General features: G+C 40.3%; 1 protein-coding gene across 4 annotated transcripts in view; it reads left to right on the top strand.

The window, feature by feature from the left end:
• The first annotated feature begins 1,532 nt into the window (after positions 1-1,532).
• The window catches only part of VPS13D (vacuolar protein sorting 13 homolog D), a 104,734-nt gene continuing 78,646 nt past the window's right edge, over positions 1,533-27,620 (top strand). For all 4 annotated transcript variants that reach the window (XM_054085804.1, XM_054085807.1, XM_054085805.1 and 1 more), the window contains exons 1-25: positions 1,533-1,650; positions 4,582-4,750; positions 5,652-5,729; positions 5,907-6,097; positions 6,410-6,490; positions 7,722-7,838; positions 8,059-8,163; positions 8,500-8,670; positions 9,599-9,699; positions 10,283-10,451; positions 11,865-11,957; positions 12,708-12,918; positions 13,459-13,638; positions 14,056-14,186; positions 14,800-14,872; positions 15,398-15,568; positions 15,971-16,101; positions 16,882-17,014; positions 17,552-19,774; positions 20,124-20,275; positions 21,049-22,080; positions 22,948-23,038; positions 23,937-24,063; positions 24,886-25,066; positions 25,796-25,978. In XM_054085804.1, the coding sequence (XP_053941779.1) occupies positions 4,654-4,750; positions 5,652-5,729; positions 5,907-6,097; positions 6,410-6,490; positions 7,722-7,838; positions 8,059-8,163; positions 8,500-8,670; positions 9,599-9,699; positions 10,283-10,451; positions 11,865-11,957; positions 12,708-12,918; positions 13,459-13,638; positions 14,056-14,186; positions 14,800-14,872; positions 15,398-15,568; positions 15,971-16,101; positions 16,882-17,014; positions 17,552-19,774; positions 20,124-20,275; positions 21,049-22,080; positions 22,948-23,038; positions 23,937-24,063; positions 24,886-25,066; positions 25,796-25,978 (6,222 nt within the window). In that variant the 5' untranslated portion in view covers positions 1,533-1,650; positions 4,582-4,653. The remainder of the gene's footprint in view (positions 1,651-4,581; positions 4,751-5,651; positions 5,730-5,906; positions 6,098-6,409; positions 6,491-7,721; positions 7,839-8,058; positions 8,164-8,499; positions 8,671-9,598; positions 9,700-10,282; positions 10,452-11,864; positions 11,958-12,707; positions 12,919-13,458; positions 13,639-14,055; positions 14,187-14,799; positions 14,873-15,397; positions 15,569-15,970; positions 16,102-16,881; positions 17,015-17,551; positions 19,775-20,123; positions 20,276-21,048; positions 22,081-22,947; positions 23,039-23,936; positions 24,064-24,885; positions 25,067-25,795; positions 25,979-27,620) is intronic.

Genomic DNA, 27,620 nt, shown 5'->3' on the forward strand with positions numbered 1-27,620 from the left:
CCAGATGCAGCCTTGAAGACGTGCCCAAGGAGTCTAAAAGCACGTATAAGAAGGAGAATTGGAAAAGTTAAACTGTGAGGAAGATCTACAGCCTTCATCCAGGGACCACTGAAGATGACACCCAGAGGGAAGAGTGTTCATGCCAAGGAGAGGAAGATTATGTATAAATTCTGAGAATTCCTTATAATAGACACACTTTTTCCAGGAAAGGTGATGAATATGTATGCTTTAACTGTCTACTGCCTTTGTGAATGGTACTGGATGTTGCATGCACATTAGATGGAGACCTCCCCTGCATGTCCAACGTCCCATTGAAGAATACCTGACTTAATAACCAAATTGGCATTGATTATTGTGTCTGGCTTTTCATGGCATCAGTATCCCAACCACTGTTATTCCCTATTATTAGTGGCCTGTTCCCCCGGAGTAATCCCCATAGATGGCGCGCTAAGGTGACTGTACCTACACCCACTGTCCTCAACAGTGCTAAACAGTGTTTAACTGATGTCTAATGGGTATCATAGAATCATAGAATCATAGAATACTTTGGGTTTGAAGAGACCTTGAAGATCATCCAGTTCCAACCCCCCTGCCATGGGCAGGGACACCTCCCACTGGATCAGGCTGCCCAAGGCCCATCCAACCTGGCCTGGAACACCTCCAGGGATAGGGCAGCCACAGCTTCCCTGGGCAACCTGGGCCAGGGCCTCACCACTCTCATCGTGAAGAAATTCCTCCTAATTTCCAGTCTAAATCTGCCCCTCTCCAGTTTATACCCATTGCCCCCAGTCCTATCCCCACAAGCCTTTATGAACAGCCCCCCTCCAGCTTTCCTGTAGCCCCTTCAGGTACTGGAAGGTCACTATAAGAGATCTCCTCTGAGCCTTCTCTTCTCCAGGCTGAACAACCCCAACTCTCTCAGCCTGTCCTTCTACGGGAGGTGATCCAGCCCTCGGGTCATCCTTATAGCCTCTTCTGGACTTGCTCCAACAGCTCCATCTCCTTCTTATTTTGAGGATTCCAGAACTGGGAATTTCTTCCTCATGTCTAGTCTCACTCTTCCCCTCTCCAGTAGTGACAGGACGAGGGGCAATGGGTATAAACTGGAGAGGGGTAGATTTAGACGAAACATAAAGAAGAATTTCTTCACCATGAGGGTGGGGAGGCCCTGGCCCAGGTTGCCCAGGGAAGCTGTAGCTGCCCCATCCCTGGAGGTGTTCAAGGCCAGGTTGGATGGGCCTTGGGCAGCCTGAGCCAGTGGGAGGTGTCCCTGCCCATGGCACGGGGGTGGAACTGGATGGGCTTTAAGGTCCCTTCCAACCCAAACTATACTATGATTTTTGGGCTAAAGGAGCTGAAATGATACTAAAGAGTCCCATCAGAGTCCCTTCTAACCCATCCGCCGTGTTTCTAACGCCCCCGCCCCGTACAAGCGTCCCTCGGACGCTGTAGGCGTCTATCGGGGCTGTGACGCACCACGGCGCGACGCGGAGTGATCCGGGAAGGGCGGGACACAGACGGCGGCTCCGCCCCCGCACGGGTTTGGGGGGGAAGAGGGGGAGGTGCCCATCGATAGCTCGGCGCTCGGCTGGCCGGCGCCGCTTGGCTCGGGATCGATTAGGGCGCCCCGCCCGCACCACAGCAGCCCAGGTGGGTACCGGCACCGGCGGTGCGCGGCCCGGCCCGGCCCCGCCGCCCTTTCCTCTCCCTCCGCCTCCTCTCCGCGCTCCTCCGCGCCTGCAGGCCCAGCCCTTCCCGCCTCACGCCCCTCACAGCGCTCCGCCCCGGCGCCGGGGGGGGGGGCGAGGGGCCCGGGACCCCCCCTCCCCCGCCAAGGCCCCGCCCGACGACTCGGGCCCGGCCTAGGTGTGGGGGAGCGGGGTGGAACGGGGTGGTACGGGCTGATACGGGCTTGGGCCGCTCGCTCTTGGGCTCTGCCGCCAGCCCCGGGCAAGGTGACCTTTGGGTCGGGGCTGCTGCGTGCTGGCAGCTCCTCTTGCCTGTTGTGCCATCCCGGCTGCGTGCGGGGAGAAGGGGGAGCCCCTCAGGCCCTTTCGGTGTGTCCCCTCAGGCCCCTTTCTGTGTCCTATCCCCGTCCCCACTGACAGGAACCACATCCCAGGGGCTTCCCGACCCTCCGGGCTTCCTGTCTCTTCGCGGCTGGGAAAAAAACAGCCCTGAGCTGAGGGTCTTGGCTTGGATTTAATCTTTCTCCCGATAAGCGATTCTGTGTCGGGGGGTGGTTGGACGCAATGGTGGCAAAGGTCTTTTCCGAGGGATTCTACAAGCTCTCACTTTGCTTTTCTTACTGTGGATGTTAAGGAAATAAAAGCGCTCCAAAAAAATGTTGTGTATGTCTTTGCAGCGGCACAGCAATGGAGTAAAAAGTTATGAGTGTGAAAGCCGTAAAACATTTGAAGGAGTCCCAAATAGAATCATAGAATAGTTTGAAGTTGGAAGGGACCTTAACGATCATCTAGTTCTAACACTTCCCACTGGCTCAGGCTGCCCAAGGCCCATCCAACCTGGCCTGGAACACCTCCAGGGATGGGGCAGCCACAGCTTCTCTGGGCAACCTGGGCCAGGGCCTCACCACTGTCATATTGAAGAAATTACTCCTTATTTCCAGCCTAAATCTGCCCCTCTCCAGTTTATACCCGTTGCCCCTCATCCTGTTACTATAAGTCTTTGCGAACAGGCCCTCTCTAGCTTTCTTGTAGCCCCTTCAGGTACTGGGAGGTCGCTGTAAGGTCTCGCTGGGCCTTCTCTTCAGGCTGAACAATCCCAACTCTCTCAGATTGTCATAGTTTGTTACTTCCACAGTTTTAAGCCAAAGAGGTGATTTACTTGATCTACATTTCCTATGATGACTCCAAGTACGGAATGCCTGCCCATCGCGGGGGGGTTGGAACTGAATGATCTTTAAAGTCCCTTCCAACGCAAACTATTCTATGATTCTGTGAAATGAACTGTAAATAAAGTGTTCACACACCAGAGATTTTCAGTCGCTGGGATTCCTACCTGTCCTGTGCTTCTGAATGTTTATGCAAGATCTTTCCTCTGGTTTGACTCCTAACACCTGTAGATTTCTTATTTATTTGCTTATTTTGTTAAGGGTAACGTGGCAAGGATTACTATCTTTGCTTGAGATTTTAACTTCGGCTTTCTGGTCAATTTTAATAGAAAAACCTGTAATGTAAGGCAGTGGCCTCATGTGTACAAATGCTTGGTCTTTATTATGTGGAATAATGCTATCATTTTTGAAAAAGTTGAGAAATTTGACAGAGATAAATATGTTAAAGATAAATATGTTAAAGATAAATGTATTAAATGTGTTGAACATGAAGGTAGGCTTTATTTGGATCTAACTTCCCTGTGTTATTTGTGTTGTTTATGATGCATTCTGCATGACAACGTCATTTCTCTTGAGCCTTTAGAAAGGCTTTTAATTAATTCTGGTTATTTTATTTCACCACATTAGTTAAATTTTAAAGAAGAAATAAAAGACTTATATATGGGTGGCTAAAACCAATCAAACCTCATTATGAGAAAACCCTGAGTATTAATATAAAATTTGAAATTTAAATCTTGAAGTTGTTGTTTTCTTCTATTGTCAGATGTAAATAAGTTTGACATCTTGATTTTCTGCTCTATAGCACTCAGTCTTCTCTCTTAGGGAGGTATGGGGGTTTGGGAAACTTTGCTAAGCATGGAATTAACACCTTTGCTGCATTCGAACGACAAGATATGGCGTATGTGCTTCTTTCCTTACTGCAATAACATGCTTGATCCTGCCCTTGCAGAAGCTCGTAGTAGTTTTGCAATTCACTGGTTCAAACCTTGAACAGGGGCTTAGGAGTTTTAGTGGTCTGATTACCACATAAGTTAAAACCGAAGTGATTGGAGAAGAGTGTGAAGAGCAATGTTTGCCTGTATGACCAGTGTTGCTTTCCTAATGCAGCTTTTTTCCCCTGCTTGATGCACGGATCTATGCTATTGCTTTGGAAACCTGTTACAGTAACTGTTGGAGAGCTATTTATGGGGTTTGTTTCTGGTTACTTCCCACATATCCAAAAAAAAAAAAGGGTTTGAGTAGGATCGTTTTTTCACAGATGCTATATAGGAATTCTACAAAAATACAGTTGAAGGTTCTGGGCTGTTACTTTAGACCAGGCTTCCAAAACCAGAATGCTTGAAGAAGACACTGACAGCAGAAATCAAGGAGGCCGGTGCTTAACATCAATGTAGAATTTTAGTCTTCCCTTTTCTGGAAGAGGATTGTAGATTGGGCTTTCTGGTTACTGCAACAAAATGAGTTGTTTTGATTGGAAAAGAAGGTAGAAAAATGAGCTTACTCTGCAAATGGAAATGATCTGTAATCATCAAAGCTCTATGTGAAACTCTGATTTGAGAGTTCATTCATGTTTGAGGGCAAAGCATTTTTTTTAGGGTAGAAATCCAGCTTGAAGTTTTTGTTGCTTTTTAGATTCATTACAGTAAGAATTACAGTGACAGCAGTATGGCAGCTCTGCTGAGGGTGTGTATTTCAGGCCATCATTTTCTTCATGCTTTTTCTTCCAGAGAAAGACTGTAATTATGGAACAGAAGCCCAGAAAATGACAGGAGCATTAGCTGCCCTCTTCTAGGACAGTCATGTTGGAAGGATTGGTAGCCTGGGTCCTCAACACCTATTTGGGCAAATATGTCAATAACCTGAACACAGACCAACTTTCGGTCGCTCTTCTGAAGGGTGAGGCTTTGTGCTATTTTCTGTAGTGTTTTTATACTGTGACTTTTAAAAAATAAGCGTCATGTTTTTGTAATAACTAGAAGCTGGAATAGAAGCAATCACTTAATGTTCCATTTAACATTCATGTAAACTCTTTTAATGTGGAATTTTTTGCTAGCACTTTACTATAAAGAGTAAATTCTCTTGTGTTCCTACCTTGGTTGCTTTTTATAAACACTTAAACTAATTTATATGAAACATTCAAAAGTGGGCTTAGCATATCTTATCAGCATGTTTAATTTTGTATTTGAGTATCACTTTTCTTAGTACTGTTTGGTAACTTTCGTGTTGAGGGACTATGGCAAAAAGTATTTTGTAGTATTTGCTGCTTAGGTTTCGGTGCTGGTAATTACTCTCCTGTAATTAAGACTTCTTGTTTATGGCATGTTACATCATGTTATGTTCATGAGACTTGTGCAGAGTCCTCAAATCAAAGCTTTCTAGTTTACATTTTGTTGCTGTTATCTGCTTGTTTTGGAAGGGATGTTTTATAACACATCAAAGATTTTCTGTGTGTGCTTTTGTGATATTGAGAAGATATTTGAAGTGTCTCTTGAAAAGTCACGGAGTAGAAGCTTTCTCTTGGTTACAATAGAGTTCAGACGTAAAACCTTGCACAAGATTGCTTCGATGATCTTATCACATAGTGTGAGCATGTGGCATTGGAAAATTAACAAATATATTAAATGCCATTGCAGCTGTGACACAGCTCGAAGTGGTGGGTTGGCTGTTCTCGTGAAATCATATTTGATTTTTTTGCTTTAAACCACTGTGCCAGTCATTTTAGTCTTATGATCTTCAAGCTGGCATTCTTTAACATAATTTTGTTTAGCAGACTTGCCTTTTTTTCTGCTTTGTGTAGGTGCTGTAGAATTGGAAAACCTGCCACTGAAGAAAGATGCCTTGAAGGAACTGGAATTACCATTTGAAGTAAAGGCAGGTTTGTATTTTGCTTCTCTGTGCAGGACAAATATTTATAAACAGGAGGTACTGCATATTTTAGAAGAACCTTTACCTGTGAGTCAGAAGCACGTTTGCTTCTTTTTTCTTCCGTTTTTTTCCAAGTGATAAAGTGTTTACATGGGAGTTTGACAGCATCTCTGTTTTGTATGTCTAGGTTTCATTGGCAAAATAACACTGCAGATACCTTTTTATCGGCCACATGTGGAACCATGGGTGATATCTGTCTCAAAACTGCACTTAATTGGTGCACCAGAAAAAAAAGGAGACTTTGATGAGGAAAGGGAGAAGTTGCAAGAGAGAGAACACAAGAAAGCTCTTCTCCTTGCACTTGAAGAAAAATGGAAAGTAAGTCACGCTTGTCTTCACTGGTGAAGAAAGCGCTACGGTAGATGGATTGCATTTAAGTCTCCTAACAAGCAGGAGAACAGATGCATTGGAAACTAAGTTAGAATTTGTTTTGTACATGTTAACGTGGTACAATTTCTGCCCCACTAATCCCTGTCCGTTGTGTGTGCCACATGTGTTGGAGATACTGAAATAATTGTGTGTTCTTTTTTCTTTCTCCTTATTCACAGTAATTTCAGTAAAACAACATATACTGTTTCCTGACCACATTTTATAGTAGTAATTAATGTTTGTCTCTATTTTCTCTTGTAGAAAGAACGACAACAGAAAGGGGAATCTTACTGGTACTCAGTTACTGCATCTGTAGTCACAAGAATTGTAGAAAACATTGAAGTAAGCCTTTGCATTGTAGAGCTTTTCCCCCTTGTTAAGAATTCCCTGTGTCCACTGTGCTTCACGTTGTATAGTCCTCAGGAAAGAGATGCATAACTCAAAGATAGATGTTTGACAGAGGACAGTTCCTTTTCAAACTGAACCTTTTTAACTCCAGTCTTAAACTAGTCTTGATGGGGACTTCTGGAAAGGAAAAACCCTCCATCCCGCTTTTGCCCAGGGGAAAACATCAACTTTTTATGGTTTGTAACAGTAGGTGGGTAATGAATTTGCATGAAATCTTATGGGTTTTGCTCACATTTTAGATTTTTAGTTATAAACCCACCAAAATATTGAATTATTTATGAAGCAGAAGAGTGTAATTTGTGTTGATAAAAAAGATAATTTGTAAAGAAACAAATCTGAGAGTTTATGCTGATCTATGGTTTTGATTATTTGGCTGCATGTTGCCTCTTGAGTTTTTTAATTATTATTTTTCTACTATTACTATAAAATCTGCCATCTGTCTCCTAAGTATCAAAATGACTCAAAAGTATGGGTGTTATGTTCTGTTGCTTTTTCTCCTTGGAAGTCCTAGTGTACTTAATGATATTTTAATCATTTGTGTTTTAAGAACCTGAAGCTTTCTACATATTACTTGCTAAATTTTGTCTGCTTGCCTCTGTGAAAGGACTACGCTTCTTTTTCCTTATGTGCAGATAGACTGACTATATTATCTGGTTGCATTTCAACTCATTAGAGGCAATTTAGAAGCAGGATAGCTCAGACTTCTTACTTTTCCTGGTGTTTTTGAGTGTAATGTATTTGTTGCAGGAGCTCAAGGTGAGAGGTTCTATACTTTTCTCAGTCCTGGACACTGCATTTTCTGGGAAGCCACAGTAGCTCAGTGCTCTAAAAAGTTTTATCGACGTAAAATTAGTTTGGGTCACCGTGATCATTTGGCAATTAACACGTTTGCCTTTAATGGAGAGTAATAGTTGGGTAGCAGAGTGAAGCCTAATGAAAGAGGCTGGCTGGTTTTGGAGAGAAGGAGAGGGACCGGTGGTGTCTGGGAAGGAGATAAAACCAGAGAGTACAGAAAGTGAGGAACAGGATTTTTATGAGCTCTGAGTAACTACCTGAAATGTGTGGGAGAATTGCAGAAATGAAATAATGAATTGCTTAGTATAAATGGATAGTACTGTGGTCCACTTTTAACAGTGTAACTGGTTGTCTTTTTTTTTCTGTCTAGTTGAAAATTCAAGATGTCCATTTGAGGTTTGAAGATGGTGTCACAAATCCTCTGCGGCCATTTGCGTTTGGCATATGCATCAAAAATGTATGCATGCAGAATGCAGTATTTGAACCAGTAAGTATAACTCTGCAAGAGCTCACGGCAGCCAAGATGTGATTATGTATTTTATGGGTGCTGGGAAATATTTAGTTAAAAATATGGCATTTTAATAGTGGTCTGGTTAATGTTATAAATTGATTCTGGGCATTTCATATTGTTTATTGAGTGTGTAGAACTACGAACTACATGGCACGTGGTGTGTGATCTTAGCTATATCCCACTTTTTCTACTTCAGGTTGAGAAGCTCACGCGGAAAAAACAATTGGAAGTTGCCGACTTCAGTGTTTATTGGGATACCAACTGCACTTTATTGGGTGACCTACCTCCTGGTCAGCTACAGGTACAAGAGAGAGATTTTGCATGTAAATGATTATTGTTGTTGTTGTTAGTCTCCTTGGTATACTGAAGACGTATTTGATGTAGAATTTATGGGATCCAGTGCTTTTTAGGAGCAACAGAACTTTGTGATTTCATGCTACAATGATAGTATACATGTGCAGCTACTGAAGCTGGGCTGTGCAATATCTTTTTCTACCTTTGATGAGAGAACATGTTGGAGAAGGTGTTTAAATGGACTGGTGCACTAGTAAAGTGTATTCTAATATATGAAACCCATACCTCCTAATAAGTATTGTGCAATCATTTCTTATAGAATAAATTTGCTTGTAACCCTTAGGAAGCAATGGATAGAAGTATGGAAAGTCGTGGTCATGATTACATCATGGAACCTGTATGCACTTCTGCTCTTCTTAAGAGAAATTGTTCTAAGGAGCCTTTGAGATCACGCCAGACTCCGCGACTTGAATGTGACATTCAGCTTGAGACTATCCCCTTGAAGCTGTCACAGGTAGATACCAACCATTGTCATTTAACTCTTGATATTGGCAACAGAGACTGTTGGGAAGGAGGATGAATGAGGCTGTTGTGAATGTGCTGTTAATGATACTAGGCTACGTTGGGTGTGTAAGGCTGATTTGGTATGTGGTGTTGCACGCTGCTTTATGGTCAGTTTCTAACAAAATCACTGATTAAAGAAGATATTTCGTTATGTTTTGGGTATCACAACATCTACAAGTTCAAAATGTTTTTACCTTCCCACGTGCTGCAACTGTTGTTTGTCATTCGGTGCTCCTGAAGATCCTACTGGTAAAGTGTAATCTTGAATTATCTGTCTCTAAGGAAACAGTTGCTGATTCTACCAGTGAAGTACCTGTAGGGGGTATAAAACTGTGGTAGTGTTTGTAGGAGTTTAAATACCGATTATTATAGCATAAAATTAAGGCTTTCTTAAAGATTTAAGTATTAGAGGCAACTGAAGGGGATATGCTAAAGAAGTTGTTTTAAAACCAAGCATTCAGAATTATCTTACTGCAACTGAGTATTGTGGAACAGTTACAATCTTCTTTGTTTACTGTAGTAATAGGAGGGATGCAAATGGGTTTTTTGTAGTCTGTAGAGTGTAAAGTAGTGGCTGACATAAGGATGATAGTCTGACATGGAAGGAGATTTCATTCTCTGTGTGTATAAGGCAGGAAGCCTGTAAATTGAATGTGATTCCTTAACTACCAGTTACTTGGAGAAGATATGTGATGCTAGAGAAGCAAATTATGAATTATGATTAACAGTAATCTTATTTCAGCAGCCATATGCAGGCCATTGATGCAGATAAGATGAGCCTGTGGTTGTTTTTATGTTTGTTTTGGTTTTTCCTCCCCTTTGATTTGGAAAGCACTTCCACTATTACCTAACTGACCTCTGTATTCTTTTACTAAAAGATGCAGTATCAGCAGATCATGGGATTTTTAAAGGAACTGGCTAGAAAGGAACGCCAGCTTAAATTCAGGAAGTGGAGACCGAAGGTTACAGTAACAGAGAAGTAAGCATATCTACGGATGTGATGTTGTTAATATGATATTAAAAACTATGCTATCATCTATTGGTGTTTCAATTCTCATGTTTTGTTCCCCTACCTCTTAAATCAGTTTTAAACATTCAGATGTAATTCAAGCTTAAATTAAAATTATTCTTACCTAAGGCTTTGAATCCCTCTTACACAGCTTCCAAGAACTGAAAGGGAATTGGAGGTTCTACCCACAGGTGCACACTGTGGTGTTCTGAAATTTTCTTTGTTGAAAGAGCTCTTGTTAAGTTTCTTTTAATGATAGGTAGGAGAGGTGGTATCGCTGCAGACCAGAGGTCTGCGTCACTCTACATTTTATTGCCTATGCCTGGTATAGAACAGCTGCGCTAAATTCCACTCAAGCAGTGGGTCCTTTGCAGAGCTGTGTTCTACACAAGTTGTAGAACTTGTCTATCATTGCTGTCTCTGAAACCAATGTCTTTACTGCCCAGTTGCCCTCTGTTCTTTCACTGAACCTCTCCTGGACCTTTTACCAGTTTGACATGCATTTGGTTTTTTTTGCAAATATTGTTAATACAGTAATTATAAAACATTTCAGCTGCCGAGAATGGTGGATATTTGCTTTGAATGCCAATCTTTCGGAGATCAGGGAGCAGAGACAACGTTCTTCTTGGGAATTCGCATTACATCGGGCCCGAGATGCAGTATCGTACACTGACATGTATTACAGCAAGTTGAAGGGGGAACTGCTGTCTCCTACAGAGCAGGTATTTAGCTTTGAGGCTTTTACAGCGTTCATTAATCATCTTACGTTGACTTCTTTCGTCTTCTCAACTTTTAAATGTTACGGTTTAACAACATCTTTGGTTTTACTGCAAGCCTTTTTCTCTGAGCAGGCTGCCTTTTGACCACAACTGAATTTTTAGTGTTTGCAAGCTGGACTTGTGGGAGGTGTGTGCACAGCAGGGTTCTTATGGTTTTGTTTTGCTATGCAAAAACCTGTCTTTTTTTTCTTTGTTTTATGATCTCTAACTGATTTTCACCAAAAATAGCATTAACTCTCGTAGAATGCTCATGTTGGTCTGTCACATGCTTTCTTAACTTGTGCTGTCTATAAACTCCCAAGTATTTAACTATCAGAAGCGTGTCAGGGCACCCGTATGGTTGGGTAGGTAATGTGGGGAAAATTGTGACGAGTTGACAGCGTGTTTGGGGGTGGTTTGTTGTCTTTTTGGTTTTCGTCTTTCCCTGGTTGGTTTTAAGATGGAGAATTTAGAAAGTGCCTCTAATGATGAACCTGTGTGCCACTTCAGAAGGTAAAAATCCCTATAATTTTTTTTATAGATATATAATTAACTGTATTTTATGCCTAGGTGAATTGGGACTTTTTTGTTAAATCAGTGCAGGGCATCATATCCCTCACCTGTCTTGACTACAGGTGTGATTCTATGCATACTGTAAGCTGTATGTAATACTTATTTGTGTTATTTAGACATTAATTGTAGGAGTAGGTCAATATATTGGAAATTTTATAGTACATGGCAAAGCTGGAGACTTTATTTCATGTAGTATTATCTTCAGCAGAGCCTAACAAGGACAATGCCATTGGACTAGAAAAATGTCTTTTGCTTTCTTATTCCAATATGTATTTTTTAGACTTGGGTGAATCATAAGCTTCTACTAACAACTTCTTAATCAGTACGAAGAAGACAACATCTCTGAGTAACTGAATGTGAATACTATGTTGTCCTAATTTATGCAGTTCATTTCCCCTGTCTTCTTTATTCAAGATAGGAGCTTTCTTCGCTCCTGGCTAAGCTAGTCATACTGCTAAATCAAGTTATTTTCCACAGCTTAAATTTTGCGCTGCAAACCTTGCTTCTCATGCATGATAGGAGGATATAGTTGAGCAAGGAATTTTTACCATGAGAAGTGTTAAAATGATGTATTTTACAATGCAAATAAACTTTATTTGTAATAGAGGGGAAAATCAGTACAGTTGTCCACATGACATCTGTTTATTTTCATGTGCTTGGGCACTTGGTTACTATCATAAATACCATGTTAGATGTTAGTTTTCTCTGTGAATCTCTTGCTTATTGCAGGGATGTTGGATGGGTTTATGAACAAGGTGGTATATTCTTTTAGTGCAATTACTTTATCTTTGTTGTTTTTTTCAGGCAGAAATGCATCGTATTGAGGATGAGCAGACATATGAAGAGTTGAAGATACTGTATGAGATAGTCCATGATAAATTCCATGACCTGGCTGAGGTGAGGACCATTGAGAGGGTGGTATTTGGAATCTTTGAACGAGTTGTTCTGAGGTGTTGTGTTTTGTTCTGCTGGAGAGTGTTAGCATGTTTTCATTTTGATGTTGGAATGTGGCATTAATGATAAAATGGCAAACAGTGCTGGATTCCTCCAGTTTTCACTTGTGTCACTTGCACAGTGAAGTCTTTTGTCTGGTCATCTGATGATCCTTCTCCATAGTATCGTAGCTGGAATTCCTAAGGCAAGAACTCTTCATCTTACAAACAGAGAGTGGAAATAAGGACCTATAGTTAGTATTTTCGCGGAATAAATGTGTGGCCGATGACAGCTTCATGGCTGTCATGGCTTTGTGAGCACACTTCATAAACTACCGTTACAGAGATTAGTCAGTAACAGTATTGTCATCTGTACAATGTCATCTCTTTCAAATACAGTTGTTAAAATTTAAGGCTGTGTTTTATGGTATCAAATGGCTTCTTACTTGGTTTAGTGTTTCTAGGCAAAGATTTAAATAATGCCATATGGATTCCTATATGAATATGCAGCAGTTAACTGATGATATGTTTATTACTTCTTTGCTGCTGCTCTCCCGACAGGCTAAGTATTGACTGAAAATATCACTCCTGATTTACTGAGGAATTCTGAGTAAATAGTAGATGGAATCATATTTTTGTTGTGACTTTTCTATATGCTTGTGATACTTTTTCACTTATCAGCAGTAATGTGTATGTCCTCAATGTTCAAACACAGAGTGTTAAAGAGCCGTTGCCCGATTCCCCTGGAGGTTCCCCTACAGCAGAATCTGCACATGGCAGTAGGACAGGAATGCTGCAGTATCTTCAGTCGTGGTTTCCTGGGTGGGGAGGTTGGTATGGATATGCTCAGCAAACATACGAAGGTGAACCTTTTGAAGGGCTGCTACCAGACCCAAAGGAACAGTGGAATCCAGAAGACATACTAGGTATGAAAGTACAGGTTTTTCTGTCTTGTTTTGAAGCTGCTAATGCTGCCGTAGTCCGATACTTTGTAGAGGTGGATAGAATCAACTCTTTGCTTCAACTGGTCAAAGATTATGTGTGCCAAACAATGTACCCAGGCAGCAGGGCCTGTCTGAACCTGTTAAAAATCTCAGTAGTTGGTGTACCTGCTTATTTCTCAAGCGATTTATGGAATACATTTGCTTCTACTATTAGAAATATTTATGGCAAAGACCTTTGGGACTTTTTCTGTTCCAATGGCTGGGGTCACATAGCCTGCTGTGACTGGGTGTAACATAACAAGTACTGAGTTGTCAGGATCTTTAAATTTAGGTTTACGTTACCTTAATTGAAATAGAAGGGTTCCATGGAATATTCAGTTTTGTTAAGGTATAGCTGATTTAATTTTTGTTTCTATTTCTTCCCTAAAGCTGTGAAATTCTTATTTTCAAATTCAGACAAACTTCCCCATTCTTCAATAGCCTTTGTTTAATGTGTTGGTTTGTGTTTGTTTTTTTAATTAGGTGCAGATGAATTTTTTGATCCGTCTGCAGATGCTTCTAGCATGAACACCTTTACAAAGAGAGATCATGTTTTTGCTAAATTAAACCTGCAGTTGCAGGGTGGCTCTTTCACTCTATTGCACAAGGAGAATAAAGTGATGCGTGCTGAGGAGACTGCTTTTATGCAGCTGGAGTTTTCAGGTATTAACTCAGTTTTATTCTTTCTCAAAAAAGACCACAGCTTTGTCTACTTCCCTTGATTTTTTTATTTAAAATTCTTTAAATTATTATACTGAAACAAAGCTCAAAATATGAGAATAGCTCACAGAAATTGATGTACCAAGAGAAAACAAGTTTCTCTCTTCATATGTGTGAGTGATTTCAACAGAAATCTAATTTTAGACATTGTTATGTGTGAAGGGAAGACAACTATAGAAATATGTGCTTTCATAATGGTTGCAATGTATTCCAAATTTCTGTGCTTAATTTTTTTAGTAGAAATAAACATGAGCACTTGCAAAGGATTCATTTGTTGGGCGCTGTTTATCTGTAAAATTTAAATAAAACCCGTCCTGTATATGAAAAGAAAATAAAGTGGTTTATGTCTTTATATTCCAGGTGTAAAGATCTTAGCAGAATCCCTTCCCCGCAGGAATTCTTCTCTTCTCAAAGTTCAGCTTGGTGGTCTTTTTCTGAGGGATTTGGCAACAGAAGGGACCATATTTCCTGTTCTTGTCTTCCCGAATCCTGTAGGTGAAAAACACTCTTTGAGTTACTATGTAGAATGCATAAGCGTGTGTGAAAATACTTATGTTCCAAAACTCAACACATGCTTTTCCTGGTTTGTATCTTATCCCAGAAAGAGAGCACAAAAGTCTTGATGAAAAATTTTCACTTATTGAACTTGCTTTTCCCCTCCCTTTCCAAGGATCATTTGTAGAACTCTTCATCATTTGCTCTGCCTGCTGGTAACTTGGGAAGAAGATAATTTGTTGAACAAGATGTAACTTTTGTAACAATCAGCGTTGTCATAAACTTTGGACCAAGTTAGCCTTTTATTTCACTTGTGTTCTGTTATGCTGAAAGCAGAAATACAGAGTTTTCTTTTTCTTCATAATGCTGAATAGATTTTAGGTATCTCTTCAGAGCATAAATTTGAATCAAATTCCATGAAATTTTCCCTTGTGCTTTGTACTCCCTAGTTTTTAGACATCTGACTAAAATTTGCACGTCAGACTTTGCTCTGTCTGCTACATGAGTAGATACATAATAATAATACGTAATACATTAAAGACTTCTATGCTACTGTAAAGTGGTTTGGATGATTTTATCTAAACAATCTTCTTTTTACATTCTTATCAGCAAAAAGAGGTTGGCTGCATGTCTTCCTTTGGACTCCAAAGTTTGTCCTCAGAAATAACTGATCAGAACACTGGTAAGGATTTCATTTTCTGTTTGATGATAATAAGCCTATGAGAGAATTCCTACAAACCAAAAATTTCATAGTGGAGTGTTTGGAATTTGAATTAATGCAAATGCTTTTGCCAGCAGTAAAGGTGAAATCATGGAAGCTTTGTTCAGATATAAGAGTGCGTGCAAGTTGAGTTTAGAGAAAGTGAGGGAGAAAACATGTATTGCAAGACAACGGGAGTTGCAGTTGCTCTTTGTCTTGGTTTAAAAAGAGAAAAGCAGTTGGGAGGGGTTCAGTGTTAGGACCCGGTTCTGAAAATGTTTTTGTATGTACAAACATTGAATTCTGTTGATTGAAGTAATCAATCATATTACTTGCTTTTCTGTTACCAAATAATTTTCAGAGGGATACTACTTCCCTCCTGTTACCAACCAAAAATCAGAAATTAAATTCTTCGGCGTTTGTTTTTTTGCTTTTGGTATTTATTTGTCCATTTGTTTGTTTTGTGGTTTTTTTACAGCTGCTTTTTGTAACTCATTGTTTGTTCAGTTGCAGATCCTAATGCCCCAGTGTTTGAGATGCTTTATGAAAGAAATCCAATCCACAGCACTTTTGAGAGGCGCCTGGAAGTCAGTACCAGGCCTCTAAATATTATTTACAATCCGCAAGCCATTAAGAAAGTAGCTGACTTCTTCTACAAGGGAAGGGTTCATACCTCAGGTTAACCTTTCATGTTTTTTTTTTGGTGGGGTTGGGGATTTTTTGTAGTTTTAATATCTTTTCATACGTTTGGTTCCTCTCTTGCCATACTCACCCTTTCTGTCCCCCTCAAATGTCATAACTCAGATTGAAAGTCTGTCAAATAGAGACCCAGAAAAAGGTTTGGGAAGTGTTTTTTGGTGGGATTGTTTGTTTAGTGCTTAGACGCTTCTTTTTTTCTGTGAAGCAGCATGGTGTGTACGTACAGCCAATGCCTTTCAACTGCTATGTTTTCCCATCCTGTATTTTACTGCTAAAATTTAAAAGAGATCTTTTCTTTTTTATTTTTTTTTTATTTTTTTCCCCTAATTCTATGACAGATGAACAAAATTATACCAAAATCGGTTTGTATCTCTTCTGCAGGTTTTGGATATCAATCTGAGTTAGAGGCAAGAGTGGCTGAAGCTGCCAGAAGACAGTATAACAAGCTGAAAATGCAGACAAAAGCTGAAATCAGGCAAACTATTGATCGTTTACTAGTAGGAGACTTCATTGTAAGTTGTTTTATCCCCTCAAAATGTTTATGTAGGCTTTTTTACTCTTACTCTTTTTTACTCTTACGACTTTAAGCTCTAAAGAATAGGGAGGTTTGGTGTGTTTTTTAATGTGGTGTTCTTTTTAAGAAACGTGGGACTTTCACATGTGATAGCGACCATCCAGTGCCTGAAGGGGCTACAGGAAAGCTGAGGAGGGACTGTTTACAAAGGCTTGTGGGGATAGGACTAGAGGCAATGGATATAAACTGGAGAGAGGCAGGTTTAGGCTAGACACTAGGAGGAATTTCTTCACCGTGAGGGTGGTGAGGCCCTGGCCCAGGTTGCCCAGGGAAGCTGTGGCTGCCCCATCCCTGGAGGTGTTCAAGGCCAGGTTGGATGGGTCTTGGGCAGCCTGAGCCAGTGGGAGGTGTCCCTGCCCATGGCAGGGGGTTGGAACTGGATGATCTTTAAGGTCCCTTCCAACCCAAACTATTCTATGATTCTGTTGTAATTGACAAGGATTTATCTGAGTTTAGAGATGGCAAGTTCCTCTGGAGAGGGATTCATTGCATCTGCCATAGCGCGGGACATTTCACCTACTGAAAATGTCCCTTCATTGACTGTGAAGGCAGTCTGTGATTTAACAAGCTACCCAACTTCAGTATGGCTCAAGTTTGTGAAGGTTAGCTCTTCAGGTGAAAAAGTGGCTAACTGGATTGATTTGTTTGACACAGCTTTTTTTGTATGCGAGGGGAAGCTGGTTTTGTGGGCTATTATGTCTTTCTTCTTAACTTTCAGGAAAACAGCAAAAGCTGGACCGTGTGCCTTGATATTTCTGCCCCTCAGGTGATCTTTCCCGATGATTTCAAATTTGTGGATCCAGTGTTAGTTGTTGTAGATCTAGGAAGAATATTGCTTACCAATTCTCAAGGTATGATCTAGAATGATTGCAACCTTTCTTTTCTTTCATCTTCTCCCAGAAACATTTTTCTCTGTGTAGAAAGTAGAGGAGTCTTAAGATTTAAGATTATTTCCCCCTATATGTTTCACATAATAAATCTGCTATTATTAATGCGTTTTTAATTAAGATTGATACTCAGCTTTTAAAATAAGTGGGGTAGGGATGCAGGGGTTTTTTTTGATTCGTTGGGGATTTCGGGTTGTTTTGGGATTGTCTTTTAAAGTAAAGGCTCCCTTGTGATATCTTGCATGTCTTGAAGGCACTGAACAGATTTAAAGTGAGTGTGTTGCATTTTATCATAGGTGGGATTTTGGCTTGGATTTTACCATAGGTTGGATTTTGGCTCGGATTTTACCATAGGTTGGATTTTGGCTCAGAGTGCTGTAATATGGAGCAGTCGAGTGCTTTTTTGGTACAGTGCTCCTAGGGATGATGGTAATGGTGGGAAATATCCAAGGAGGAAGGAGAAGGCTTTTGTTTGTTTACTGTTATTTTTTTAATTCACAGAAGAATCTAAAAGAAGTGCAGATACTCTTCCTTCAGAAGTCAGCGAATTGAGCGATGAGGAGTATAAAACACCTCTTGCAACTCCACCCAATACTCCACCACCAGAATCTAACACTAGTAGCGGCATCAAAATACCTGAGTTTACTGCAGTGGAAATAAGTGAAGAGCAGCTACAAGCACACTTAATGAGTAAAAAAATGTATGAGACGTACACGCTTTCATTTATGGACCTTCAGATCATGGTGGGCCGAGTAAAAGACAACTGGAAACACGTTCAGGATAGTGATGTGGGTCCAACTCACGTGGTAGAAAAATTCAATGTTCACCTGCAGTTGGAGCGCAGATTGATATACACGTCTGACCCAAAATACCCAGGGGCTGTCTTGTCGGGCAGCCTGCCAGATTTGAAAATTCATATAAATGAAGACAAAATATCAGCTCTGAAGAACTGTTTTACACAGCTGAGTAAATCTGAAACTAAGCCTTCCGATGCCCTACATTTAGGGAAAGACAAGATCTTTGCAGAGGTGGAACAGCTTGGCAGTTTGCATGATTCTGTAATGAATCTAACACAGAGCGTTGTCATGCTAGAGCAACATACCAGGGAAGTTCTTGTTGAATCTCAGCTGCTTTTGGCTGAATTCAAAGTGAACTGTATGCAGCTGGGTGTTGAAAGTAATGGACGATATATCTCTGTACTCAAGGTTTTTGGCACCAATGCCCATTTTGTGAAAAGACCATACGATGCAGAAGTGTCCCTGACAGTTCATGGCCTGTTACTGGTTGACACTATGCAAACATATGGAACGGATTTTGATCTTTTGATGGCTTCTCATAAGAATCTGAGTTTTGATGTGCCAACAGGAAGTCTTCGAGACAGCAGGGCTCAGTCTCCAGTTTATGGACCACATGATGCGCGTCCCATTGATGCAGTTAGTTTGGCAGAAAGATGCACTGCAGCCTCAAATACTTCTTCTGGTAACACTGGAAAAGATCAAGAGTCCCTAATAAAATTCGAGTATCAATTTGTGAGTGCGGAATGCCCATCGATGAATTTGGATAGCAGTCTGCAAGTGATCTCTGTGCAGGTGAACAACCTGGATATCATCCTTAATCCAGAGACTATTGTTGAACTGATTGGGTTTCTCCAGAAATCTTTTCCAAAGGAGAAAGAAGATTCCAGTCCTCAGCCTTCAATAACTGACTTGGAAAGAGATTGGAGGGAACAGGAAACCTTCCAGTCCACTTATGTACAGAATACAGAGGTAGCAGTTGATATCCACTGGTTAAATATACTCCTCCTCAGGACAGTCGGAATGGCAAATGGAGAAAAGTATGGCAGAAAAATTGCAACAGCCAGTATTGGTGGCACCAAAGTCAATGTCTCCATGTGTAGTAAATTGGATGTAAATGGCTCTCTGGGATGCCTTCACCTGATGGATCTAACACAGGAGAGTGTTAAGAACCAGTATGTTGTCAGCATAGGGAATACAGTAAGGTATGAAAATCTCATTGGTGATGTAGATTACTTTGAATCTTTATTCTTTAGGCTTGATGATGGAAATAGCCTTCCAGATGCTTTGAGTTTCACTTTCACAGAAAAGTCCAAAGAGGAATGTTCTCTCAGCCTCAAAATGGCCTCGTTGCACTACAACCACTCGGCCAAATTTCTGAAGGAACTGACTTTGTCAATGGATGAACTGGAAGAGAATTTCCGCAACATGCTGAAAAGCGCAGCTTCAAAAGTTACTACAGTCTTGGCAACTAAAACTGCTGAGTATAGCGAGATGGTTTCTTTGTTTGATACGACACCACGATCAAGAGATGTTGCCAACTTAGAAGATAATGAAGGCTATGCGTTTGGATCTCAGCCTCTCAAAACTGATACTATTAAGCTCATATTAAATGTAAACATTGAATCACCGATTGTCTCAATACCTCGAAAGCCTGGTAGCTCTGAACTGCTTGTAGGTCATCTAGGACAAATATCTATTCAGAATTTTGTACCGGGAGAAGATGAATCTACAAGTGATAGGCTGCAAGTTGAAATTAAAGATATTAAAATGTATTCTTTAAATAGCAGCCAATTTACAAGCAAGAAGGAGCCTGCAAGTGAAACACCTCTCAGGCAGCATTCTTCGTCAGGTCCTGCTAGTATTAGTAGCCAGGAAGAATCCCATTTTACTCGTCATGACTTCTTTGAATCGTTACATAAGGGCCATGGTATGTTACTCAGAGGACTCTTAATTATTTTGTTATGAGTAGTAGATGGTACTTAAAATGCGTATTGACCATAGCTCTGATTCTACATTCTCACCCATCCTCCTGAAATGTACTGCTCAATTTTAATTATAATGGAGAAGTTATCTTATTTATATCCATTTTTAGTCTCCTAGTAAAAAACTGAGTAGTACCTTTCATGCAGAAATGTAAAAAACCATAGATATACTTAACTTAGCATTGCTAGGAGATTCCGAGCGAGTTAAATAGCTGCTGTTATCTCTGCTGTACAGTCTATGTAGGATCATCAGTTCACTTGTAATGTTGTTTTCATTTCACTGTCTCTTAACAGCCTTCCACATTTTGAATAACACCACCATCCAGTTTAAATTGGAAAAGAAACCACTAGGGAGAGATCTGGATTTAACTTTCCCTCTGAGTAGTGAAGACTTTGAAATATCAAGCATTATGAAGATTGAAGGGAAATTTGTAAACCCTGTTCAGGTACAGTAATGTAGTATTTCAACCATCAATGTAGAAGTATTTCACTCTGTAGAGGGTAAATATTTTTCAGGCAAATATCTCCAAGTTTAACGTATTGGTAGTTTAGAAATCAGATCCTTATATGTGTGGTTAGAAGAAACAATCTTAAGTCATAATAATGATGACCAAAATTTAATCATCTTTGGGAATATTTTAGATGTGTTTATGAGTTAGTGTAACTCTTAACTGTGAACACCTTTTAAAGGACAGAAAATGAATGCGTCTCTGCCCAAAGGCTACTGTCCAAACATGTTTATTTGAGTTCTAGTAGAAGCCAAGAATTAAAATGCCATTATCATGAAAAAATCTCTGCAGCAGCAGAGGAAGCTAAAACTTCTAAAGCTAAAGAGACCAGCAGTGGTAGCTAAGGAGGATTTTTTTCCCCTATGTTACTGTATAATCCCAGCCTGGTAAATTAAGGCTGGTTTGTATGGTGAATTATTTTTAACTAGCTCTGTGGATGCTTTTTGCCTAGTAATACAAGGTATCCTATTCTAAGATCCTATCCTGTGTGTATCCACATTGTGTCATGTTACAGAGCTGATACAGAAGAATTTATTTACTTCATCTTTGCATTGTACCTTATTCTGAAGTAATTTTCACTTGTGGGCAAACTTAAAATTTGTCTGGTTTGAAATTCCACAGCCTTTCAGCTTCTGAATTTTGAAATGCCTGTACTGATGTTATTTAGACAGCTCTCATATGATGATTGTCTCTTTTTTCTTACATTGTAGGTGGTGTTCGCCAAACATGTGTATGAACAAGTCCTGCAGACTCTGGATAATTTAATTTACAGTGAAGACTTGAATAAATTTCCAGCCACTTCTGTTTCCTCACCTTGTCATAGTTCTCCTTCACCGTCACTTCACAGTACAGGCACAGAACTTTCTAGTGAACGGAAGGAAAACGGCTTATTCAGCCATTCTAGTTTAAATTCTGTTCCGAACAAGTCGTTAGCTGTCAAGGAAACAAAATCATTTACTCAAATTCAAGCGAACTTTCATATCTCCGAGCTCCAGGTTCAGTTAAGTGGTGATCTTACACTTGGTGCACAAGGTCTCGTCAGCCTTAAATTTCAGGACTTCGATGTTGAGTTTGCTAAAGATCATCCTCAGACTTTGTCTATTCAGATTGCCTTGCGTTCCCTGCTAATGGAAGATCTTCTGGAAAAAAACCCAGACTCTATGTATAAGAATCTCATGGTGTCCCGTGGAGCACCCAAGCCGTCCAGTTTAGCACACAAGGAATACCTTTCCCAATCTTGTCCCTCGGTATCCAATGTAGAATATCCAGATATGCCACGTTCCCTACCTTCCCATATGGAAGAAGCACCTAATGTCTTTCAGCTATACCAAAGACCAGTTTGTGCCTCCCGTAAGAAGCAAAAAGATGCTGATTCTGAGTATCCCCTGACTCCACCTCCTTCTCCAACAGCAGGCAGATCCAAGTTGCCCTGTGCAAAAAGTAACTTTGATGATTCATTAGTTCATATCAATATATTTCTAGTGGATAGGAAACATCCTGAGTTTTCTTCTCGCTATAACAAAATTAACCGTAGCGTAGATGTCGATTTTAATTGCCTAGATGTCTTAATAACTTTGCAAACTTGGGTGGTGATACTGGATTTCTTTGGGATTGGATCCACTGCTGATAACCATGCTATGAAACTGCAACCTGAAGATACTCAGCAGACAATCAAATCAGAAATAAATAACTTGTCAGCTTCTCAAGTCCAAGAGCCTGTAAACACTAAGCTGGATCTGAAGGTATACTTGAGATACAAAATAGTAATTGGATTGTCTGTCATAACACGTCTGGTTTATAGAAACTTAAGGTGACATTTTAATCAAATGTTTTGTATTCTGGTGAAGTATGTGCATAAATTCAGAAATGGATTGAAAGCGTGCCTAGATGTATTTAGAAAAAGTGCAGAAGTTATAGAATAACAGAACTTTTGCAAAAAGGGAGGGGGATGTAGAAAGCTTCATGTTCATCTTACGGAGCTCTCATGGGTAGAGTTTGTCACCCATTCCCCAGCCCCACCTATTCTGCTTGAGAGTGTAAGGGAGGTGTAAGTCTTGTGGGCAGTGACTGTTATTTCCTCTGGATAACACAAGGCACAGATTAAATGTGATTTCTTAAATGATAAGGATGCTTTGGTGTTAAAAGACCTGAAATTGTTACTGTGCTGTTCTACATACTATTTATTTTTTACTTTAAAAAAATATACTTTTATAAATATATGTACATCTGTGGCTGTATATATGTATGTACAAACATGTATTGTTTTAAAAAAAAGTATATTTATATATAGTGTATATTGCATATATGTGTATACTTTTATATCCCAGAGGTCCTGCAGTCTAACTTAAAAATTACAAACCTTGAAAGGGAAATGATAAAGGTTTAGTGCTAGGATTTGTGGGTGACCTGATCAGTCTTAGTTGCTTGGGAGACCCCCTAATGTTCCAGCAAGGAAGCCAGAAGTTGCATATCTCCGGTGCCTCCCAATCAGATAATTCTTGTTGGCCGTTTTTTGTCACAGTGCAGTTGTCTTGAAAACAAACTAACAAGACGTTCCAGCTATGAAGTCATATTGTTTAATACCAGCCTAATCCTTTTTGTTTCACCAGGTCCATTCTTTATCGCTCGTGCTGAATAAGACAACTAGTGAGCTTGCTAAAGCCAGTGTGTCAAAACTCGCTGCTCACTTGGAAGTGATCGGTGAGTAGGTGGGAGGGTTGAGGTTGTGGGCAGTTTCAAATAAATGAGGTGTGCACTAGAGTGGGGGTTTTAAATGCTTTTCTTTTGGTGCTTGGTGGGGGTTTTGTGTGTTTAGTTCCTGGGAAAGATGCACGTTCTCTTCCCACTGCTTTTTCCTCTGCTTTTCCAGGCTTGGTTTTAAATCATAGATTCATAGAATAGTTTGGGTTGGAAGGGACCTTAAAGCCCATCCAGTTCCAACTCCCTGCCATAGGCAGGGACACCTCCCACTGGCTCAGGCTGCCCAAGGCCCATCCAACCTGGCCTGGAACCCCTCCAGGGATGGGGCAGCCACAGCTTCCCTGGGCAACCTGGGCCAGGGCCTCACCACCCTCATGGTGAAGAAATTCCTCCGTATGTCCAGTCTAAATCTGCCCCTCTCCAGTTTATACCCATTGCCCCTCGTCCTGTCACCACAAGCCTTTGAGAACAGTCCTTCCCCAGCTTTCTTGTAGGTCCCTTTCAGGTTCTAGGAGGTTGCTATAAGATCTCCTTGGAGCCTTCTCTTCTCCACATTCTTCCCAGCTATCAAACCCTTGATCACTTTTGCTGAGATTGGCTAGGATTTTAACACTTTTCTTTCACAGAGCAGAATGATTGTCTGTGTTTTAGAGGGGAAATAGTGTTCTAAGTTTTCACAAAGCAAAGCTGTGTGATCACATTATGTATGTAAAGCATAGAGTTATGTTTGGGTTAATATAATCTTTGTAGAAGGAAGAATTTTGAATTTGAGGTTTACTGTTTAATTGGATGTGATTTATTTAATTACTGGTAATGAGTTCATCCCACTAATAAAAACTTTTGGGTTTTAGCAACTTATCTGTATTCGAGGATCCTAATAGTCTGTCTTGTTTCACAGAGGGAGATTTAGCCCTGCAAGGAAGTATTGGAAGTCTGTCCTTAAGTGACCTTACAGCTCATGGAGAATTCTACAGAGAACGTTTCACTACAAGTGGTGAAGAGGCACTCATTTTCCAAGTCCTAAAGTATGAATTTTAACTTCTTGTTACTCAATATTAACACTCTACCCCCCAAAAAAGCAAACCAAAACCCAAACAATCCCCCCAAAATCAAACCCCCAGCAGTCAGGTCTGCTTGATTCTGCTTTGGACGCTTGTGACTTAAATGTGAATTTGAACATTTTCAGTCATAAATGTACAATTTTTACCTTTTCTTTGCCTTGCAATGTATATGCCTAGTCAGGAAAAATAGTTTATTATTTCCCTCTAATGCTGTTCTTGAAAGGTTGTAGTTTGTTCCAAGATAAAATATTAGTTTTTTTAATTTTGGAATTAAGGGTTTGGGTTTGTTTGCTCTTGAAGTTCCTCTGCTTTGTGTAAAGCAGTAATTCTTACCCTGTGATGTTTCATGGTTTTCTACCCCCTCCTCCACCCACTGGAATTAATCGGATAGGAAATTGTCCAGTTGTTATGGAATGAATTTCAAATGTAACAGCACACTGATTCAGGGTTGAGTCTCCATATTATGATGTAGTAAAGTACTGAACTTATAAGCCACTGTTCGGGTATATAAAATTACTAAAAGTGTATCTCTTTGATGTAGAGATCAGAGGTACATCTCAAATGTAGAGTTTTCCCCTTGGCTTAATTAACACTGAGTAGCATTTAAATACATGTCATTTAGAAATACTTAGTATATATCCATTTTTTGTATCTATAACTGGCAGAGTTTTAATTTATATGCTGTGAACATCAGTTAAATCCTCTATATTATTTTGAATGCAAAAATATAGACTAGCACTGTGTGGAATATATAGCTAAAAAGCTATATTTCAACCATTCTCGTAGGTATGGGAGACCAGACCCGTTGCTACAGAGGGAGTGTGATATCTGTGTCACTCTGCGCATGGCATCTGTTCAGTACGTGCACACGCAGCGTTTCCAGGCAGAGGTGGTGTCTTTCATCCAACATTTTACTCAGCTTCAGGATGTCTTGGGGCGGCAAAGAGCAGCAATTGAAGGACAAACGGTATGTCTGGGGTTTTTCTGTTCTTTCCCAGCCTGGTTTTGGAAGTGGAGATGAAGTATAAAATTTATGTTCATGGCATCAAGTCAGAGAGTTGAAATGATGGGAGGGTTTAGAGTTCTGATGTTAGTGAAGATTCTTAACTGCAGGATGAATATGAAGAGACCTTACTTAGCACCATCCCGCTGCTGTTTGAAAGTGTTAAATACCAAATCTGTATATTACTTAAAGCTTTGGCACCTGGATTGCACCGATACAGGTGTTTTCTTGTCTTTGTGATACTGGACAAACAGATTTTATCTTGTGTTTTCCTGTATTGTTCACCAGCTGGTTACAATACCTGAAGAGAACTTTCTGTTCTACTCAGGTGTGTGTCTTTTGATTAAGAATGATGGCTGGTAGACTGAGGAAAGCAGATGCTCAACTTCTGCACAGTAGGGTATATAAATAATCATGACAACCATAGCCTATTGTGTACAAAACCTAGTGTGGGAGTGATCAGTATCATTAACAGTAGTAGTCTTGTTTAAGAAGTCTCTTCTCAGAAGAAAGACTGTTAATACTTGCATATATTAAAACAAGAGTTTGGGTTCCTTTTTTGGTATAAAATTTTATCACTTCGTAATTTTGCAAATCAAACTATAGTGTTCCTGAATTCAGTTCAAATCAGTGTGAAATCATCACCCGCTTCCTGTATTTATTTTTTTTTTAATTAATTTTGCCTCTTCCCAGGTACGAGATAAAGCACAAAGAGCTTCCCGAGTTCTTCTTGATATTGAGGCTGGTGCTCCTGTGCTGCTCATACCTGAAAGCTCAAAGTCAAATAGTCTTATTGTAGCTAATCTTGGAAAGCTGAAGGTCAAGAACAGATTCCTGTTTGCGGGCATGCCGGGTACATTTTCATTAAAAAACAAGGTAAGAACATTACTTCTTAACTTAGCAGCTTGTGGTTTTTCTAATCCTTATGCATTTTATTTCTATATCAAAGGGGTGAATGATTCTTATATTTTACTTCATGTATTGCTTTATACTATTCATAGTGGAACAGTCTGTGCCACTGTGCTGGGAAATCATAGAACAGTTTGGGTTGAAAGCCTATCTAGTTCCAACACCCCTGCGGTGAGCAGGGACACCTCCCACTGGCTCAGGCTGCCCAAGGCCCATCCAGCCTGGCCCTGAACACCTCCAGGGATGGGGCAGCCACAACTTCCCTGGGCAACCTCACCAAGGCCTCACCACTCTCATGGTAAAGAAATTCCTCCTTATGCCTAGTCGAAATCTGCCCCTCTCCAGTTTATACCCATTGCCCACAGTCCTATCGCTACAAGCCTTTGTAAACAGTCCCTCCGCAGCTTTCTTGTAGCCCCTTCAGGTACTGGATCAGGTTGTACCCAGCTACTCGCCTCTGTGACAGTACCTGGGTTTGCTTTCTGAGGCTCTCAGAGCAGAGGGGAGGCTGTCCGGTGAATTCCCTTGAAGTGGCCTTGTTGGGAAGCAAGAGCCAGCTGGGTGCACACCTGAACGTGGGAGCTTAACAGGCTTTCAGCAAACCCTCTTTAGTACCTCCTTCAACTCCTTTGCAAGTAACATTTCAGCAGTGCGAGTAGCAGAAAGGAGAGATCTGTGTTGGCTGAGACTTGCTGAACACACTGATCTGCGTGAAGCTAAGGCGTAGGCGCAGGACAGGGAATAGTTGGTGTTGCTGTTGTGAGATGCAGCCACAAAATTTGGCGTAAGGATGATCAATCTTGGATGGTTTTCTGTATCTACTGTATGCCACAAATCGGGTGGTTGTTCTGGGAACCCCCTAATTCCATTTTAAAGGGGGCAGAAATCAGGTGGACTAAATCGTTACAGCAGTTTTGTGCTATGTCTCCTACCTCCATCGGGTTTGTATCTACCGGTGTCTTTACTGTAAGGAAATACTGGACTGTAGTATTGAGTTGTCTTCTGTGCTCTGGTGTGCTGAGATGCTTAAAGGCTTATGAGTGGTAGATTCCTAAATTAATGTTAGAAGTTTAGGATGCATGTAAAGTAATTTTGTTTCAACTTTAAAATTCTGTTTTATGTAGCACTGTAGGAATTTGGGGTTTGAAATGGGATCGGGAGGGGGTTTGGGGTTTTTTTCTTTGTTTTTGTTTTCATTTTTCATCTGTCCTATGTTTGTTTTTGAGGATCTGATTTTACAAGGCAATGCATACAAGAATCCAGTTTTATTTGAGGTATCTCACATCTTTATAGTGGTGTTCAGGTGCTCCTCTTTTGTTTTAAAAAAGGGAATTTTCTTATGGAATTTAGCACTTTAAATGTTCTTTTATATGTTAAAAATTATATTTGTGTTCTAAAGACTTTGCTGAATTCTGTAAGAACTGGTTTTAAATTTGGTGTGGTGTGATCTTTGCATGTCTGAGGAGCTGTTGATTTGGATTTATTGCATAAATTTATACATTTGTGGATGATGTGGTTTTTCTTTGCATGTACTTTAAAGTCTTGTCTTTACAGTGTAAATTTCAATGTAAATGTCTTCAAATTTCTAATCTTAAAATCCTTCATCGTG

This window comes from Cuculus canorus, chromosome 21 (genome assembly GCF_017976375.1).
Source record: "Cuculus canorus isolate bCucCan1 chromosome 21, bCucCan1.pri, whole genome shotgun sequence".
Lineage (NCBI taxonomy): Eukaryota > Metazoa > Chordata > Aves > Cuculiformes > Cuculidae > Cuculus > Cuculus canorus.